This window comes from Parus major, chromosome 19, assembly GCF_001522545.3.
Source record: "Parus major isolate Abel chromosome 19, Parus_major1.1, whole genome shotgun sequence".
Taxonomy (NCBI): domain Eukaryota; kingdom Metazoa; phylum Chordata; class Aves; order Passeriformes; family Paridae; genus Parus; species Parus major.
The window spans coordinates 5,233,126-5,253,133 of NC_031787.1; the positions used below are offsets into that span (position 1 = coordinate 5,233,126).

The following is a 20,008-nucleotide window of genomic DNA, read 5'->3' on the forward strand; positions in this document are numbered from 1 at the left end:
AAAGTCTCAGGAGCCAAATGTGCAACTGATCTCTGCTACATCCCCATTAATCCCCTGCTGGCATCCGTTCAACCGGAGCTGGACCGCGAGCGCGGCCCCACAGCGCTGGGACCAGCAGCTCCCCGGATGCTCTGTCCTCCAGCACAGACCCCGCACTTCCCAAACCTTCTGTGGGCTCTGCCAGCTCTCCTCTTTTCCTGCAGCTCTGCCTCCTTGCTGCAGGCCAGCCTGGTGGCCCATGGGTGGGTAATCAATGCCTTGTGACTCAGGGAGAGATCAGCAGTGACCCTCAGACATTTGGATCTCCAACAAATTGCCAGCTCCTGCTTTCCTGGTTTTTGTGAAGGGTCTGAAGTTCCCTGAGTGGTTGTTCCTGTAAGCACTGGACACAGAAAATGCTTAGGTGCTGCTGTGTGGCAGGATCTAAGCTGTCCCCAGCAGGGACAAGCTGTCACTTTGCACCCACACTCCCTTTACCTCAGAAAAGATAGAGGAAAAGGCCTCTCAGCCCCGTAGCCAGCAGTTCCACAGGAGAATGAAGGAGCCAACAGAGCTCAGGAAACTCTGGCTGCTTCTGAGGCACTGGCAGGCTCAAGCTGAGACCACCACTGGCAGAGTGTCTCTCCTCAGCAGCTGATCCCACAGCGAGGGCCAGTCCAGAGCTGGAGCAGAGGCAGCTCCATGGGAAGCCCATCAGCCCCGAGGCTGAGCTCTGCCCTTGGGGTCATAAGGATGTTCCCTGGGCTGGGATCTCAGCCCAGGCTGGGATCAGGTTTGCTTTGCTTCAAGGGGAGCTGTTCAATTACTTGAAACCCATTTCTGACAGCCACTGCCAAGGGCACTTTGTACAAACCAGTTCCCACAGCCAGGGCAGCTCTCAGCTAAGGGGCTTGAGGAGATGAAGGGCAAGGCTTGTTTTGCCATGATCTGGATGGCAGCTTTCAGCCACCACATGGATCTGCCTCAATGGCTTTGTGATCCTCACAAGCAGCAGCCACTGAGAGCCCCAGGAGCCACCTTTGCCCTGGGTGAGGGCAATGGAAGACAGGGGGTTAAACACAGAAATTCAAGGGGAGGGAGCACAGTTAGGTGATGGGATGGAGAGAAAACAGCCTCTAGTCCCTCCTGTGTGTGTGTGAACCATCTGAGCTCAGTTTCTGCCAGAGGGTCCTGGCGCATGGGCAGGAATGGGCTTTGAGGTGGGGGAAAGGAAAAGCCCAAGCTCCAACCAGTGTGGATTGGAGGGCGGGTAAGGAGAATAAGAACCAGGAGGCCAGGCCTGCAAGAATTCACACCCTGTGCCCTCAGCTCCAAACACAGCTTAGTTGCTAACAATATTAAATTCCAAAAAGACTTGTAATGTAGGAAAATAAAATAAACATCCTGCACACTTACCCAATCCTGGTAAACAGCTTCCCATGGGCATGGAGAAAACTGAGGATGAACCTTTTGTTCAGCTGCATGGGAAAAAAAAAAAAAAAGAAGAAAAAAAAAAGAGAGAGAGGAGAAAACAATTAAACTCTCTCCTATTTCCTGTGAATTAAGAATGTCCCCAGTGACAGAAGAACCTGGCCTGGATGCTGGGGGTGGCATTGGAGATGGGAACCAAATGGACATGCCCAAACTCTTACAAACATCATGCACAGAGGCAGAGGCAAGTGCCAAACAGCTGGAGCTGGAAGCAGAGCTGGGAGAGGCAGTGGAGACACAGCACCCTCTGCCGGGTCCTGTGATCCTGCACAGGGCTGCTTCGCTCCAGGAGCCCCAAACTCCACACCCTGGGCACCCCAAACACAACACAAGCACCTCCAAATCCAACACCTGAACCCCAGGAACCCAAATCTGATACCTGCACCCCAAGCACCTCTAAGCAAATCTCTCCTCCCCCCGGTCTCAATTCAAAACTTAGCACAGCCTAATGGGTTCTGGAAAAGGAGTATCCAAAGGCAGCATTCCCCACTAGCATTCCCACTGATGGAAAAACACAACCCCACAACCACCAGCAGCAGCCTGTTCCGTGCTCCTGACCGTGCCAGAGGCAGAGCAGCAGCTGGACAAGGCAGACAGGGAGCAGGATGTCCTCCCCAGCACTCTTCTGCAGAGCAGCCAGCACAGAGAGCTCAGCTGCAGCACCCACACTGGTTTGTACCCTGCCAGGAGCAGCTTCCAGGAGCAAGGGAGGATTGGGGTGATGCTGCACCCCTTCATTTATCTGGTGTTAGAGACAGTGCTCAGATGTGCCAGCAGAGCCTCTGAGACCCTGCATTTTGAACAGCTCCTGAACTGCCCAGAGAAGCTGTGGCTGCCCCATTCCTGGAAGTGTTCAAGGCCAGGTTGGATGGGGCTCTGAGTGATCTAGAGGGCTGTCCCTGCCCATGGCAGGGGTGGATGGAACTAGATGGTCCCTTCCTACCCAAAACATTCCATGATTCTGTGGACACAGAGCTCAGGGGACACAAGGGAGCTGGCTGTAGCACACAGTGTGAAGGCAGCTTCCTGCCCTGCTCTGGTCCCCTGACTCCAAAACCTAACTTGAATAATTATTCACTACTGCTCCAGGCCACCTCTGCTCGCCCAGCACAGCTCTGGGCTTTCCCAGTCCTTATCTACACAGCCCTGAGGATGGCTGTGGGTGGGTGAGCACTCCCTCAGCCTGGCCCTGGGGGTGGCTGTGTCACAGCAGGAGTGGACTGGCCTCACTTTTACCTTCCCCAGAGCAGGAGGTTTTCCTCTCTTGCCTGTGCCTGCACAGCCTCAGCGCGCTGAGAAAAGCCAGGCTCCGAATGCTGCGAGGGAGACGCTGACCAGGAGCGACCCAGAGCAGCACCACACTGCTCCAATCCACCCAGGGCTTTTACAGCTTCAACTCCCCCACTCCCACTCACAGGGGGAGGATAAGGTTACCTGGCAGGGCTGTGGCAGTGCCCAGCCAAGAGCTGGGCACATGCCAGAGGATGCAGGGCAGGCACTGAGCAGTCCCTCCCGAGCTCTCTGCCAGGCCTGGCTGCAGGGGACAGTTGTCACTGGCATCCCAGCTCTGGTGCCACCTCCCTCCCCCATTTACTGAGCCCCTGGGTTCAAGCCATGACTGATGCCAGCTGCTCTGCACCTTCAGTGAGGTGTAATTAACCCGGCTGCGTTCCCGGAGGATCCATGCAGGAGAATGATGCCCTGCTGCAGAGTCGCTCCTGGGCCATGTGCGAGTTTAAACATAAAACCTGTCTCATAAAACAAGCCAGACCAATTAAACTGGCCCCTGCAGCAAGGGGTTCTTGCTTACTCACTATTTTACTGCTGCCCTAAAGAGCCCTTTCCACTAGAACTCAACTTGATTTGCCACCACTTTATTAACCCTGCAGATGGAACCCAGAAGAGACTGGGGAATACTGGGACAGCACAGCAAAGCCCTTATTCATTCTTCCAGTGAAGTTTGGATATAGCTGATTCTTCACCTAAGGACACTATTGTAATTGAGAGCTTGAAGCCTTTAACAGGTCCTTTTTTTTTTTTTTGGCAACAGACTGCACAGACAAAAAGCTGGTTTGTGACCAGCTCTGGCTGAAATCACAGACCCTGACACAGACACAGCCTAAGGAATCTAAGGAATCACAGCCCCCAGCTCTGTGTGAGAGCCTTGGTGGGGTGGTGGGCGGTGCTCTGCCCCACAGTGGGACCCTGTGCAAGAGCTAGAGGAGGGGGTCCATGCTCTGCATCCTCCAAGGGGAAATATGGAAAAGAGAAGGAGCTCGTGGCCTGACCCATCTCTACTGGACAGCAACACTCATGGGCAGGCTGCAGGTTTGGGAAAGAAGAAATTGGGGCAGAAATTTTCCTCCAAGGCCCACATTCACCCATGGCCCCAGGAGGGCTCTGCAATCCCCACACTTCACTGGCAGCAGGGGAAAACCAAAATTCCCCACCTTGAATGGAAAGTGACACCAGCAGGGACATGCCCAGAGTGTGTCTGCAGACACTCAGCTCCAGGAGGGCTTAAAAGGACATTGGCTTCACCCCCATTTTCTCAGAGCAAGTTCCACACTCAGCCTTTTCACTCACAATCCCAAGGACTCACCAGTCACACTCCCCAGCAACCAGTACAGAACTGGGACAGAGATACGTGCTTACTTATAATTGTTTTTAAGGAAATGTGATACCTGCCTCTAGGAATGAAGCATGTTTCATGCCTCTTGCCAACTTAAATCACAGCCCCAGCAAGCCCAGGCAGAGCCCTGTGCCCCAGCACTGTGGCATCTCAAGCAGGCACCTCACGCTTCTTTCACCACTTTTTCTCTCACAGCCTCGAGGTTTTGATGAGCTCATCACTCAACTTTGGACCTTTCATCTTTGGGTTCATGCTAAGGCCATGGGGCTGCTTTGACTGGGCTTTTCTCTGGATGACTGTTTCCCTACTGACTCACCTGTCCCTCAGCCTCTGGGAGCCCTCCCAGCTCCTCCCATCAAACTCAGCTTCTCACACAGTGACCTCCATCAGTGGCCTGGCACAGAGGAGGAAGTTTCTGTCACCTGCTGCTCTGCACTCACATGTTAGAGAGGAACATTTCCCAAAAGCATTGTCAGCACGCTCACCACCCTGACGGTGCTACCACGAGACCTACAACAACTTACTGCCTTCTTCTCACTGATTGTGCAGCCCAAAAACAGAGCCCTCAAAGGTTTTCCAAAAATGGTCCTCGTGCCAGTATCGGGATGCCAGACCAGGACTCCCAGTACACTGACATTACTGCCCTTTGTGGTCAACGCTGCTCCCTGGGACAGGAAACCAAATTTGGATCGTCCCAGTTGCTCACTTGGGAAAAGCCCATCAAGAAAAGCTTATACAACAACAAAACTATGTCAAAAACTGGATTTTGGCCCTTCCAGCTGAAAAGCGGGCATCACCGATATGGAAGTTATGAGCATATAGTGAAGGCATTAGTTATAAAAACAAACCAGCTGTCAAGAAGAAGAAGGGGTCCCTGCACACAGTAGTGCCTGAAGCTGAAAACAGCTGTTTCAGCTGTCATGAGTCAGCATGTGCAGACAGACTAAATCCACCTGGGAAGAGGCAACCTCACCAGAGGAAGCAGCCCAGTGCTGCTTGGGGAGCATTCACACACCTCGCAGCCAACCCAACTGGATTTGTTGCCATGGAAGGAATCAACAGTGACTAACAACTTCTCGTGGAGCAGCTAAAAGAGCAGAGATAGCAACGGGGCTGAACAGCCAGCTCAAATCTCCTGGAGGCCGTGGGGAGCACGGCCTGACAGCAACACGGAACCGCTCGGGCAGTGCTGGGAAAGGTCTGCCTTGTCTCCAGCAAGCAGAGAAGAAAGCAACATTTAACCTCCACATACTGCACTGAACACATTGAAAGTGGTGTCCCCCAGCCCAGCCCAGCAATGCTGGAAATGCCACTGGAGAACACAGGAAAAGGAGTGCCATGATCGGGGCTGGGAAGTGGCGCTGCTGCGCCTGAACCCGTTTGGCTCCGGGCAGGGAGCGCACAGAGCTTTGGCACCTGAGCATCAGCCCCAGCTGTGGAGGAGGCACCAAATAAGGGAAAGATTCTGGAGAAGCAACTCCTGGGGAAAAAGCGTTTCAAGTTAAAAATTGTTACTTCAGGTTTGGAAGTAAATTCCAGGATCTGGTCTTTATCAAGCGAGGCAAACTTTCTTCAACATCAGCAAAGCATCTGTGGAGCAGAAAGTGGTGTCAGAGTCAAAATAGGCTGCAAAAGACAAGTCCATTAATCAAGAGACCAGATGCAAAACTGCCTGTAACAAATGCGCTGTCTCCACTGGAGTGGAAGGGCCTGGAGCACAGCAGGATGTTCTCCTGAGTCTGAGGGTCTCCTCAGTGACAAGGGGTTGGGATACAGACCACAGAGCCACACAGCTCTGCTCCAAAACACGTACCACACTCATCCCAAATATTTTCAGGGTTTCTTGGGCAGTCAGGCTTTTCCAGGCACAGCTTCCTTGCTGAGAACTGTGTGAAATAACATCCAGGCACTCAAAACGTGCCATATTCTCACTCCCAGCTCAAGGGCTAGACAGACCACATTAAGATTATTTCTCTTTTTCCACAGGCAGCTCTCTCAGAGCACCCAGTCCAACACTGATGCAGAGAAAAGCCCAGGATGCTGCAGTGGGCTTGACTGGCAGGATAGCAGGAGGATTTTTTACTGCTACAGGTGTAACCCCACCAAAGTGCTGGTGGAAAGGGCTTTGTGCAAATGGCTACCTACATAAAGGAGACCAGACAAAAGGGCTGTTGAGATTGTCTGGCATTTTTGCAGTGTTTACAAGGTACCCACAGAGCTGTGGGCAAATTCCAGCTGGGCTAATTACTATAATCACTTCTCTTCATATACCACCTGCAACCACAAATGGATACAGGGCTTGCCTTGGCTGCTTCTTGCCACGTGTTTAGTGCAGGTTTCTGCTTAGCAGAGCAATGTCCTACCCTGAAATGGATTAATTTCTGTAGCAGTAGAAGCAATTCCAGTGAAAATCCTGCTACTTAACGTCAGACACCGCACAAATGTAAAATCCAATTTGCTGCAACATGGAAGAGAGAGGGAACCCTGATGCATCATGGCCTTGAGGCATAAAGGAAATTAATTTACAGGTAAAGAGACACTGACACACTCCTGCAGCTCCAGGACACATCTCATGGCTATAAGAATTATAAGCCATCAACCCAGCCAGAGAAAAAAAGAAATTTAAGAAGCCCCCTGGCACAAGCAGTGAACTTTTGAGTTCTTCCTTCATCCCAGCAAGGAGCAGATGAGAGGAAAAATGTTAAGGAAGAAAATTATCTGCTTTAGTAACATAAAGATCAAGCTATGGTAACTTCTTTGGCTCCAGAACAAGTATCTGACTTCTAAATAAATTCAACATAATTTAATAACGAATTTACTCGCAGAACTTTCAACTCGACGAAAGCAGGTCAAATAGAATATTTATACGTGTGTTACTTCCTTTTCAACCAAGCTTGTATCTAAATTTGGTTTCCATGAATTAGTAATACACAACATTCTTGAAAAAATATTATCATTAAACGAATAAACTGATTCAGTAACCTCTTAAAGAGAGGTCTTCAGGGATCCTCGCTGAACTGGATGGAAAGAGGATGGTAGAGACTCACTAGCAATGTTTTAATCAACAAAAAGAAATTCTGCTGTCAAACTGCCCATTTGGAGCTGTAAGTAACGATGGCTACAGAACATTCACACAGGGTTTATTGTAACAGCTTCAAAATCTGGGGGTTTCCAGCATCAAATGTCATGTTATTCATCTGGCACCACATGGAAAATGAAGTCTCCAGGAGATCGTGCCCGAGGCAGCTTCTCCACAAAGCCTTTAGGGACCACAGTGGCTGAATTCCCAATGCAATGTCCAGCAAAAAGGATTAAACACATCCCTTGGAAGTGCAAGCAGAGCAGGGACTGGACAGAACATTCACATCTAAATACGGCACCGTAGGGGATGACACTGAAATACTGCATCCAGCTCTAGTGCCCTTATTTTTAAAAGGATGCTGAAAAATTGGTAAAGATCCAAAAAAACAGCCATAAAAGTGATTCAAAGGCTAGAACTGATGCCTTGCAGTGAAAAATTTCAACAGCTCAATCTGTTCAGTGTTATCAAAATAAGACTGGGAGGCGATTGGATTGCTGGGTGTAGAGTGCCTCCGTGGTACTTAAGGGCTCTTTATACTTGCAGAAGAGCAAAGCATGGGAACAAACTGGGAACATTCACTCTGTAAATAAGGTAAAAGCGTCTCAAAACCAGTGCAATTATCACTGGAATGAAGTCCCCAGGAAAAGGGTGGATTCTCAAGGCTGGATGTCTTTCTGGAAGTACTGCTTTAGCCAAACACGAGTTATTTGGCTTCACACAGGAGTAGCAGGGTGAAATTTAAGGACCTGTGATATACAGGAGATCAGACTAGATGATCTAATGGTCCCTGCTGACCATAAACTCTCTGAATCCATGCAAACACGCCAGAGAGTCCTCAGCTGAGATATCAAGTTCACTTCTGACACAAAACTTTTCACAAATTGGCTCTGGTGCTGCAGGTCATTTAGGATACAAGCTCAGCTCTTCAAGGCTGCATCTGGTTAAGCACTGAAAGCCCAGGCAGAGCTTTCTGTGTCCAGCAGGTAAGGGGGAGGCCACATGTGCACTAAAGCAGCCCCAACCAAAAGCAGCTTATACTCAAACACTCTCACTGTTTGCCAGGAATAAACAGTGTTCACCTTCCCGTGACAGAAAAACTGACACAAAGAAATGTGTGATGAATTCTGGTCCTGAGAGATCAGCTGCTAAGACAGCTCAGGGTGTTGTCAGCCTTCTTTACTGCTCCAGAGCAGATTATTCGTGGGGTTAAAGCACAAAGGAGGGAGATAATGTGAGAAACTAAGAAGGGCAAAGACTGAAGAGATCAAACCCTGAAAGGCTTAGGATGGAGTTGGGCCAAGAGAGGAGACATTTGGACAACAGGCTGAGCAGAGACAGAGCCTTCCAGAAGGATGACAGCATTATCTCACGCAACCTTCGCATCTCCCCACGCTTCCAGCCACGCTCCCCACCCGGGGAGCTCCAAGCCAGGCTGTGCCTCAGGCTCCCACAGGTAGCTGTCCCACCCTTCTGCATCTCCCTCTCCACCTGGAATTATGCAGCAGTGAAATCTGCTGGGGAGGAGGAGTAGAGCCAAGGACAGAGGAAATGACACAGACTCCAGCAGGTTCCACTCCCTGATCCTTCGGAAGGAAGTTTCTTTCCTAGTACCCACCTCCACAGTGGATACAAAGCCTGTCTGGAAATGGCTCATTCAACACTGAAGAGGAATAAACACTCCACATGGCAGAATTAAGAGGTTTGGCTGTGGGATACAAGGTGCCAATCTCAAAAAGTCTACAACAGACAGCAGGAAACATTGGCCTGGGCCAACTTCAGACAAAGATCAAGGTTAGACTAACAACAAAAAAAAAAGATCTCAAGAGAAATCAGTGTCTACAGCCTTCACCCTGCTCTGGGAAATCTCCCAACCCTGCTATTAAGATATTTTACTTCCTTTACCAGTACTGCCAATTCTGGCAGCGTTCTCATCTCAAGTGCAAACTCTCCCTCCCAACACCACTGTGCAGCACCAGGATCATCAAACCCACTGCTCTGAGAAAGGCCTTGTGTGCAGCAGCAGGAGGGGGTTTGGTTACACACAAATCCCTGCCTGATCAGCACCAGCAGGAGAGGAAATGAGGGAAGAGTGACTGACAGGGAAAGGCGGTTTCTGGATGATTGTACTTGGTTTTGGGGTATGAGAAGCTTGTTGGAACACAAAGCCTCTCTCCCCTCACCGCAGCCTCTGTGAGCACGGGGATAGAGCAGAGCCCCTCACAAAGGCACAAATCATTGATGTCCTTGTAGGCTCCCACCTCTGATCCACCACACACATTAGCACCAGATGCCTGCTGCCAGGAGGAGAACATGCCAGGGTCTCTCCCATTCGGGCAACATCAGTCCCTGCCTTGTTCTTCACAGTTAAATAAAACCACTAAAAAGAAGAAGGTGGCGGGGGGGAGGAATATAAACATCAGCTTCTGGAAACTGTTACAAATAACTCAGTCTTTACTTTCTGGGTAGGGACAAAAGGTCAAGTTGTGTTGGAAAGCATCATTTGGGTTCTACATGACATGAGTGCACAGGCTGAATCGGGCTCTGGTGGAGCAGCACTGAGCATCCATGGAACATCACAAGCCCAGGCAAACTGGAACAGCATTTTCTGGTTGGATTGCTAACACAGGAATTGCAGCTGAGAAGGTTTTTATCAGCAAGTCAATGTGAAAACACAATTTATTAAAAAATGAAGTGCAAGCAGGGATGGTGCACAACTGGCAGGCAAAAAAAAGCCAGTGCTGAGCTGCATGGCTGAGTGTCACGTCTCAAACCCAGCGAGACCAGGAGCGTGGTTTTGGTGTTTAACCAGTTTCAACTGCAGCCTGGCACTCTTTTACTTCCTCTGCAGAGAACTCTTCTCACTGCTGAGGGAAAAAAACCAACCTCCCCACATGAACCAAAACGGCTCGAGTAAAAATAAAGCCCCAAGGTGGCTTGGTGGCTGAGTTCATATCAGGAGGCAAAAAGGTTGCAGGCAGGGGAAAGCACTCAAATACTCATGCTGCCAACCAAGAAAGAGACTACAGAAAAGGAGGCAGGGCAGACAATTAATGCAAGTCCAGCAGTAAAGAGGCTGACAAGCCTCTTTCACATTCCACCAGCTCCCCTGTGCTCAAAACAGTTTGTAAACTGTTTCCTAAACACAAAGGGAAGAAAAAAAAACCCCCAGACCTAGTCCTGACCTCCATGAATGAGTAACCAAACCCAACAGCTTCCTGCAAGCTTGTGGGGGTGAGGAAAATGAGGGCAGGACAGAGGGAACTCCACACTTCACTCTCTGAAGTCTCGCTGTGGGCACGGAGATTAAGGATGCAACAGCTCTTAATGTTCTCTCATGTGGGCGGTGGATAAAGGCCAGAAATGAGGGAAGGCAGCCCTTAGCTGGCTGCTGGTGCCTGGCATTCCCAGCCCAGAGAGCATCTCTGCCTCTTGCTGTGCTGCAGGGGAGGCTCAGCAGGGGCTGGCAGCTCTGCAGAGGTGTGCATCAGGAGCAGGCTGGGGGAAGCACTGCCATCCCCTGACAGCAAGGACAGCCCAGAACACAGCACACCACAGACAGGATCACATCCAGTACTAGAGAGCATCTAACCATAGAGGGGACAAACTTCCTGACACAAGCCATCCTCCTGTGACAAGGTGCTGACATTCTAAGAGCTTGTGAGTGTATCCCACTGGCTACTTCCATGAGAAAAACCCGAGAGGAAACTCCCTCCCTTTGGGGATACACCTACAGCACTGCTCTGGTGTGGGAACAGCTCCAGCAGCAGCACACATGGCATGTCCAGGCACTGCTGGGCTAGTGGGTTCCATTCCCTCCACTCTCTGCACTGGCATCTAGTTTTGGGTTAAAAAAATCCTAAAAGCATGCAAGAGTCAGCCCAGGACATCATGTGCAGCCTTTTTGGGGAGCCATGCCCTAGCAGTGGGGGGATGGCAGCAAGTCTGTGTTTTCACCCTGCCCATCTAAACCACAGGCACAGCCCCAGCTGCCTGGGCTGATTTTCCAGCTCACAGCCTCCTAAAATGGACCATTCTGAGGGCTTTGCCCACCTGACACCATGGAAGGATCAAATAAGAGAGCCCTGTAGGAGTCCTGTACTTCATCCTGCAAAGATTATTCATAGGAGTCCACAAAGAAAAGATCAATCTTTAACTGTCCAGAGTGAAACCACCCAACCATGCTGGCAGTGAGGAGAAATGCTCCCACCAGCCTGGCAGGGATGCACCAAAAATAATGAGTTCCCCAAGCAGCCTCTTCTCCGTGCATCTGTATGGAAGAACAACCATCATTACAGCAATACATCATTTCCACTTCTGCCTGTCACTTACCTCTAGTCATGTGTAATGGAACAGAGTAACAAGGTGAGGAGAAGAGCTGAGAGTGGAGAGAGAAGCTCTCAGAAACAGGGCTGTCTCTGGGGCATATTTGCATGAGCAAAGTTTGGCCATGCTCAGAGACACACAGCTCACACCACAACAGCCTCTGAACAAACCAGACACTCCCAGGGAGCAGAGGCAGTGACATCCAGGCAACCCTGACTCTGAACACAGGTGACTTCTGGTCCTGTGTCTGACTGCTCCAAGCAAAGGACAAGCTAAAGGAGCAGAATGGCCAAGAAACTCCCACCACAACTGCTACCAGACTAAAATGAGTTTTTATCCCTCCAGATGCAAAGCCCAAGCTCCACCAGATGAAAAACTGGATTGAAACCAGGCAGGAGAAGGAGCCAGCCCAGTCACCCAGGTGGCTGCTGCCCAAGAGGAACAAGTGCCCAGAGCAGGAACAACAAACACCACCAAGGAAAACCGTATGTGAAACATGCAGAAGCTGACTGGGACAGGTACCCTCTTCACTAAGGACACATGGCCTCTGTTGAGGAAGCAGCTTGGGCAGCCCTAAGGTCCTGCCCACGCTCCTGGATGCACAGGCATTCCCAAAATTGCCTCATGGTGGTATTTACTGCTCACTCGTGAAAACCTTGGTGCAGTGTTTCACACTCCCTGCTGATGAGATGAAAGTCTGGGTAAAGAAATGGAAGTTAAAACCTGCTCTGAATTCCAGAGCTGATAAATCCACCCCAATTTCTCTGCCACTGCAAAGGGACATTGCTCCATGGGCACCCAGCACCAGGCAAATCCAAAACCTATACCCCTGACCAGCAGGCTGGAGGAAATCAGGAATGTTCCTGCAGTTGATGCACAGGGCTGTGACAGCAGATCAGGACTCTGGCCTTTGCTTTCCCAAGAGCTTTGCTGGTGGCCCTACCAAACTTTTGATGGTCCTTCAAGACTGACCTCTCACAAAGAGGCTAAGAGACTTAATTCTTTAATGATGATGAAGTATTCAGACATCTGGAGAGAAGTATTATTCAATTACTGGCCTGCCAAGGGAAAACCTCTCTTCCCTAATCTTAGCTGCAGCAATCTTTATTAGTGCCTGCATGCTGCGTGCTAACACAAGGAAGTGTCTACTGCAGAGCACAGGCAGCAGGCAGCAGCAATTGTGAGAACCTTAACTCAGCATTTCCTGACAGGAGTGATTAAAATCTCAAACTCAGTGTAATATTAGCACTTTCTCAAGAGACTGACAGCCCGTTTGCCCTGTTTACTTTACCAATTCACAGCCTGCAGAGCAAACTGCTTACGGTACTATCAGATTTATGATGAATACAGACCCATGGCAAATGAAACCAGTGGCAGAGAAGAAATGGCAGAGGCTCAGCTCTTCAGCTCTCCAACACAACTGCTCGCTTGCTCAGCCTCCTTTTTTAGCATTTCTCACTGGAATTGCACACCAAGTGACCAGATACTGCCAGGTGAGGGGTCAGCCTGGGCCCTCCTGCCCTGCACACCCAGAAACGTGTAACGTACAAGAGACCACAGAGAGCAGCCGTTCACAGAATGAAACCCCAAAAGGCTGTGGCCAAAACAGCCAAAACCCTGAGCACAAAACAGCCAGGCTGCAACTCAACCACCTCCTCATCTTGTGCTGAAACTTGTTCTATGTGCCAGCAGTGCCAAATCCAGTGACAGGGGAAGGGGCCAAACAGATTTACAGGCCTTGGTGTGCACAGGTGGTGTGTTCTTCCAGTTCTGCATCTTCCTAGAAAAGGGAATTGATCAAACTGTGAAACAGGCAGCTCTGCCAAGCCTCTACCTAAAAGCACAGTGCAAGGCAAACTGCCAGCCCCACACGCTTCCCTCATCTCAGCAATGGCTGTGATTTGAGCTGCCCTTTTCACTCTCGCCATCCCACATTGCGAACTCCAGGCTGTGGGCTTCTGACCCTGAAATAAAGCAATTTGGGGTTGTATAGAGCTGAATAAGGGAAGATGAAGTGAGTACTGAGTAGAGATGTGTAAGCATCTGCTGACAGAGGCAGCACACACACCAGCAGGTCCTGAGAGAGCAACTGTGCAGCACTTCCCAGCAAAGTGTGGCACATCACTGGACTGGCACCTCACCACCTGCACAGTGAAGAGAGCAACTGCTGAGGACAGAAGACATCCCAAATCGATTTCTTGCCACCTGTAGAACAGCCAGCACCCCCACAGTCAAACTACCTGTGGCTGGGTTTGAAACAACCCCCTCTGGCTGAAGGGTGCAAGCAGCCTCTCCCTCACACCCTGCCCACAGAATGCATCCAGAGCTGTTATATCTCTGCTTGCAGTGTTGTATCTGCTGCTGGCATCTGAACTTACCCATTCTGCCCTGCAAAATCCCCTCTCTGGCCCAGAAACAGCTGCCATAAGGCTGATGCCTCTGCTACCTGCAGAACACAGCCAACACAGACACAGCCTGCCTCTGTCCTTTCAAGGGCTGAAGCTGGCGAGGAAGGGGCTGGGGAGGCAATGACACATTTATCCCCATTTCCCCAAAATGACACACAAAGGCTGGCACACGTCCCCTGGGAGCAGAGCTGTTCCCTTCCTGCCGGCCGGGGATGTGGGGCAGAGGTGCTGCTGCTGCTCCTGTCCCGGCCAGGCACGGCCCTTCCGAGGACAAACACTGCCACACCGTGGCAACCCAGCGCTGCTCCACTCCTCTGCAGCCCAGCAGCTCCAAAACACACGAGGATGCTGCGAGGAACAGACTAAGAGGCTACAGCTTCAGTGAGGCAGGAGGCCAGAGCTTCCCGAAGAGCTGCTGTCTTTATCCAGCCCACGGCTTCACAGCTCAGGAGCCTTGGCACAGATGAAAGGTTTCCTTTCCACGTGGTTATTTGGGGTGACATGGCCCCATAAGCAGCTCTGCCAACTCAAGTGCTGCCCCACAGCAGGCACAGGCAGCCTGAGAATAAATATCTTGGCTGCCAAAACCAACAGTGCCCAAACCCAGGCCCTCAGCTCCCTTTTGCCATTCTATTTCTGGTGTGGCTTCTCCATGATCAGAAAGCTCGTACTTTTCAGGAGCCAATGTTTCAAACAGAAGGAAATCAAGACTAATGGAAAGGATCAGTGTGTACAGACAGTGCACAGCAAGCTGCACTTCAGAGAGCACAGACCCCACTGAACAGAGCAAGGAGAAGCTCCAGCACAAAGTGCTGCACTACAAACACATCCCTGCCTCCCACTTTGCCAGCTGCTACACTGCCTCCTGTGACAGCACCTCAAAGGAGAAACCCCCACCAGTGCCCCAAAAACACTGACAGCATCTCACACCAAGCAGCTTCACCAATAGATAGAGAAACTAAAGCTTGGCACTTTCCTTTTAATGATGCTGAGGAAGCAAAAGTCGCCAGAAGAAAAGCTGAGGAGAGGGAAAACAACCAAGGGCAGGAACATCTGAAAAATGTTGCAGCAACGTGCCAGAGCTTATCTTTCAAAGCCCCAAGACTTCACCCCAGTTCCACCCAGCTGAAGTCACAAACTCATTACAAAAGCACAAATCTGAGAAGCTTTGGGCCCCACAGTGTGCAGGGAAGGTTTTCCCAGTCCTCCTAAACTCCCATCCTTAACAGCCATTTTAGGACAGGCAGCCCAGAGCTCCCTGGCAAGTTCTCTTGCAAGTCAAATGTGCCAGAGCAGTGCAAAGATTCCTGGAGGATGAGCTCCCAACCACCACTGCCTCTGCCTGCATTCCTGGGCCTGACAAACAGTTCACCCGTGCTCCTCCTGCAAGGTACAGCTGGACATGCTCACAGGAGACACCACCAGTTAACTGCATTTTTAATTCTTGCAACAGAAAGGTGCTGGTCTGGTCTCTCAGCAGAGCAAGTTATGCAAATGTAACACCTACATTGGAAATTGAAACCACAGTTTTCACATTCCCAGTGCAAACCTCCAATCATCTGGCAGTGGGACAAGTGACACACTTCCAGAACAAGCCTCAGAACTGCCAGGGTCACTGTTAACCCTGGTCTCCAGCACCTGACCTCATTTCCCACTGGGAACCTCACCCAAGTTAGAGCCCTCAGAGCAGAAACATTTTACAGCATCTTCTGTTTGTGCCTCTCTCCTGTTCCACATCAGCCACGCCAGCGCACGCTGCCAAGAAAGGGATGGTAACAACATGCCTTAAACACGAGAGGCACGAGGTCACCAGCTCCTCAGCCTGACCCAGGCACAGCTCCCACAGGGAAAGCCAAAACACTGGAAAATTTAGCAACAGGAAAGCAAAACAGATCCAGTGTCATTCCACTGCATTCCAAACACATGAGAGCGAAGCCAAGCGCCGGCTCCTGCAGTACTCACGTCGCTGGGGCTGAGGTTCCCAAGCCCGTTGTCCTGCTCGGAATCCCGGCCGGACTCGTGGCCCTGGCAGGAGCGGGGGTGGGAGGGATGGATCCAGATCTCCAGCCTGGTGGCATCATCTCCCACTTGTCGTAGGGTGGATTTCTTGCCCTTGCCCCGGCGGTTGGGGCTCACATCCAGCACCTGACGTTTCCTCTGCTCCATCTGCTCAGACTGGGCACACAGGACACGTTCAGATCACCCAGGGATCGAGGGTCAGGAGAGCGCATCATTTCATATACACAGAAAAATCAGCCCTTTCCCCTGCTTCACAACCACATGAACTCATGGACAGGGCCAGGATTTGGTTCTGACTACAGGACAGCACAGGTGAGCAGCTTTCAACTCCAGCTACCCCAGGACAGGAAAAGCTGTGTCCAGTCCCAGGAGCGTGAGGCAGCCCATGTGCTGTACTTGGGGTGACTCCCTGGGGCACAAAGGCTCTGCAGCCTCCCTTATCCATCCCCACAAGTGTGGGGCACCCGTGGAATAAAGCAGTGACTGTGCTAAGCCCAAGGCCATGTTGCAAACCACAGCAACTGCCAGCCCCTGCTGAGCTCAGCTAAATCAGTTTGTGACCCAGAAACAACGGATTCAGCTGCCCAAACCACCCCAAAACCATCACTCTGAAGGCTGCCTCTCTCATGAAATTTCTTAGAAGTAGGTAAGGAGTATCTCCAAGTCCAAAAGCCACCATTCTCTCCGTGCTCTCCAGCACAGGACAGGTAGCACAGGCACGTTCAGCATCCCAGAGCCCAGCTCCAAGACTCACCTTGCGTTTTGTCTCCTCAAACAGACTCATGAGGCTCTCCTTGGCAGTGAGGATGGGGTTGCTGGCAGCCAGGCTGCGCATGTAGTAGTACACAGCATCCAGCTTCCTCCTCTGCAAAAAACACAACAAAAAAATACCAAGTGGCTCAGAGCTGCCACTCCTGGGGCATTCAAAGCCAGGTTCCCATGTGCTTCCCCTTCCCTCTCCCTCAATACTGTCTGGAGCAGACAGACACAGTGAGAAAGGCCCTTCCCAGCCACGAAGGAAAAGTGCTTCTGAACTGCTCTACTTTAAACCACCATCTTCCAGTGTTGGGAACTGGCAGATCCCTGTCAGCCTCTGTGCCCCAGCATGATGCTTCCATTATCTGCTGCCACATCTTCCCTGGAGTCAGTTTTCCTGCATGGCTGGAGCAGCCAGCACAACTGAAACCCGGGGAAGTCACGTGTGGATGTTGCTTAGACCAATGCCCACAGGTTCAGTGATAAGATAGCAAACAGATGGCTCTGAGCACAAAAATCTCAGGCAAAAAGTGGGCTGTGTTTTCAACTTAAAACAATTACACTTCCAGCAGCCCACAAAACAGCCCCCAAAATCCCTGAGGGAGTAGCGTGTATCTGACAAAGCAGCCTGAAGCCACAGCAGCTGGAATCCACACAGCACTTCCTGCCATCGGCTTTTTTTTTTTTCTTTTAAGAAAAAACCCAAACCATCTGAGCACTGCCCTAAATAATGCCTTTCTCCACCAGATGGAATCTCCCAGCTGTCCCAGAGGCTCTCCCAGTCCTTGCAAATCCTTGCACGAGGAGCATCTTACCGTGTAGATGGCCAGAAGTGCCAGCTGGTTGTAGGGGCGGCCGTTTTTGGGAGCAATTTGCTGAGCCTTCAGGTACCAGCTGGAGAAGAGTAAAAACAGAGAAAGGGTTACTGAAAGGACATCATGCTGCCTTCCCTGTCCTCAAGGATGTAGAACTCCCCCTGGAATTGGCATTTCTGCAGGGAACTGGCCCTTCCCACAAGTGCCCTCTGCCTGCAGGAGCGAGCACAGTGAGCTGTGCCCATCCTGGGGAAGGCTGGGGCACTGGGCAAGAGAGGGCAGATCCAGCTGCAGAAGGAAACACACCTGGCTCACCCCACAGATAAGCAGGGAGCAACAAGTGCTGCTAAATTCTGATGCAGTGAGAGCATACAGATGCAAAACCACCAGAAAATACAAGAGCAATTCTGCCAGGCTCAGTGGTCTAAACCCTGCTGCAGGATCAGCACAACTTCCACCACCTCCACTTCTAGATGGAGGATGACTGGATCTGGGAGCTGGCTCTCTGGAACAGCAAAACTCAGCTACACCTTTCAGCTTTACCAGACTGCAATACAACAGAGATGGGGAAAGGCTTTAAAAAGGAGGAGAAAGATTTCTTTGGCTAGAGGCAAGTTCAGGGATGAAATGCCATCCATCCCTGGTATGCAGAGGCAAAGCTGTGCTGGAGGCACACAGCAGCTGAGTGCCTACCTGCGGGCTTTGCCGTAGTTCGCCGTGTCGTTCGCCTGTTCCCTGTAGCGGCAGATGTCCCCCAGGCAGATCATGCACCTCTGGGCACTGATCAGGGCGTACTTCACCTGCAAAAGAGCAGCCATGGACCACCTGAGACACAGCCCTGGCTCACCTGCAGACCCAGCGAGCCCACAGGGGGTGTACAGAGCCAAGAGGAGGTCAGGACACACTGAAGGTCTCACAGAAGGGCAGCAGAATGAAATGACAAGGCTCCATTGCACGGGTTCAGCATTTGTAAGGGCAAGCCAATCCCCAGAACACCTCCTCTCTGACACAATATCCCATCTCTCTCCAGAAGGGGGGTTTGTTCAGTCCATGACCAATTTGAGGACAGCTGTTAAATAAACACATCTCTCTGGGAATGGAGCTGGACTAAAATATCCCTTCCCAGCTGTCCCTTGCACCTGCACTCACAGCTCAGGGCAACATGTCATGGCAGCACGACTGCCAGCTTTCCCTCATTATTCTGGATTCCACAGGCAGAAAAAAGACACGTTCAATAACTCAGGAAAGTGCCTTTGGACACTTCTTTCCTTTATTAGCTCTGCCTACAGAGCTGGTACAAATCAAGCTCTTTGCAAAGGAAGCTAAGAAATGTTACTGCACCAGAGTGCAGAGTTCTCCAGCAGCTGAGAAAGATTCCCTGCAAACAAAGTGGCTCTGTCTGAAGTACAGCTGCCTGCCCCTTGGCCAGGGCAGCACACTGAGTGCAGCACCTTGCACAGGATCACCAGGATGAGAAGTCTCCAGGAGGAGGCCAACCTACCATTTTCCTGAGAGGTTTACTGCGGATGGCCATCCCATCCATGTAGTCCTCGAGCTTGAATTGGTAGGACACCTGCAGCTTCTGGAGGAGGCCGTCAAAAAAAGAAGAGCCCTGCAAAACACACACACACAGACTTGGATGTTATGATCCTTCTAATGAAAGCACAAAATCACCACACTAGCTCTGCCATGTGCAAGAAAGGAGCTCCATCTCTCTGAGGTTTGGGCTGTTTCTCTCCAGAACACAACAAGGATGTTGGAGGACCTCCAGCCTCAGAGGTTTTTAAGACTGAGCTACACAAAATAACTTGATTTAGTGCTTAACAAGTCCTGGTTTAAGGAGGAGGGTGGACTAAAGGCCTCCAGCAGTTCCTTTTCTCACCCTAATTCTTTAGAAGGTATCTTCTCAGGTCTGTCAGCCTACCTGGTACAAAGACTAAACTGAGCTGCAGTTTTATACAATGACTTCCAAGTAAATTTGGTGAAGTTGGCACAAACACCTCCAGGAATGCTTCTGTTTAGCTCCACTTCAGGGCATTCGTTTCATTTTAGTTTAAATCAATTTCCAATTAAGACAAACACACCAAAACAAACCTGGTTTAAATTGTAACAGATGTCTACACCTGCCCCACTTAACCATAATGTGTCTGAGTATTCCCTCTGCATAAGGATGACCTAAGGCACACGGAGACCTGAATAAGATAAAGATGACCAGCTGCCCCATAACACAATCCCCTTCTAAAAACCAGTCAATCCCACCCAAAAGTTTAGTGGAATCTGGGGATATTTCTCTCTTCTTACCTCATCCAGAAGCAAGAGCAGTTTGTTCCGAATTTCTTGGGCATTTTCCCCCTGAGGGTCCTTGAGGAGCTGCCGGAATTTCTCAATCACCTGATAAAAAGCATTTTTCCACAGCAACTGGTCCACGTTCTGGGTGTCAGAGAACTCGATATCCATCAGGATGCAGCGTTCATAGAGCTGCAGCATCTCAACCCTACAGCAA

General features: G+C 50.7%; 1 protein-coding gene across 3 annotated transcripts in view; it reads right to left on the reverse strand.

Annotated features, from left to right (window-relative positions):
* The window catches only part of SMG6 (SMG6 nonsense mediated mRNA decay factor), a 104,566-nt gene that overhangs the window by 80,069 nt on the left and 4,489 nt on the right, over positions 1–20,008 (reverse strand). For all 3 annotated transcript variants that reach the window (XM_015646361.3, XM_015646360.3, XM_033518816.1), the window contains exons 3-9: positions 19,807–19,999; positions 19,007–19,117; positions 18,199–18,305; positions 17,506–17,584; positions 16,689–16,799; positions 15,878–16,090; positions 1,396–1,457 (exon numbers count right to left, since the gene is read on the reverse strand). In XM_015646361.3, the coding sequence (XP_015501847.1) occupies positions 1,396–1,457; positions 15,878–16,090; positions 16,689–16,799; positions 17,506–17,584; positions 18,199–18,305; positions 19,007–19,117; positions 19,807–19,999 (876 nt within the window). The remainder of the gene's footprint in view (positions 1–1,395; positions 1,458–15,877; positions 16,091–16,688; positions 16,800–17,505; positions 17,585–18,198; positions 18,306–19,006; positions 19,118–19,806; positions 20,000–20,008) is intronic.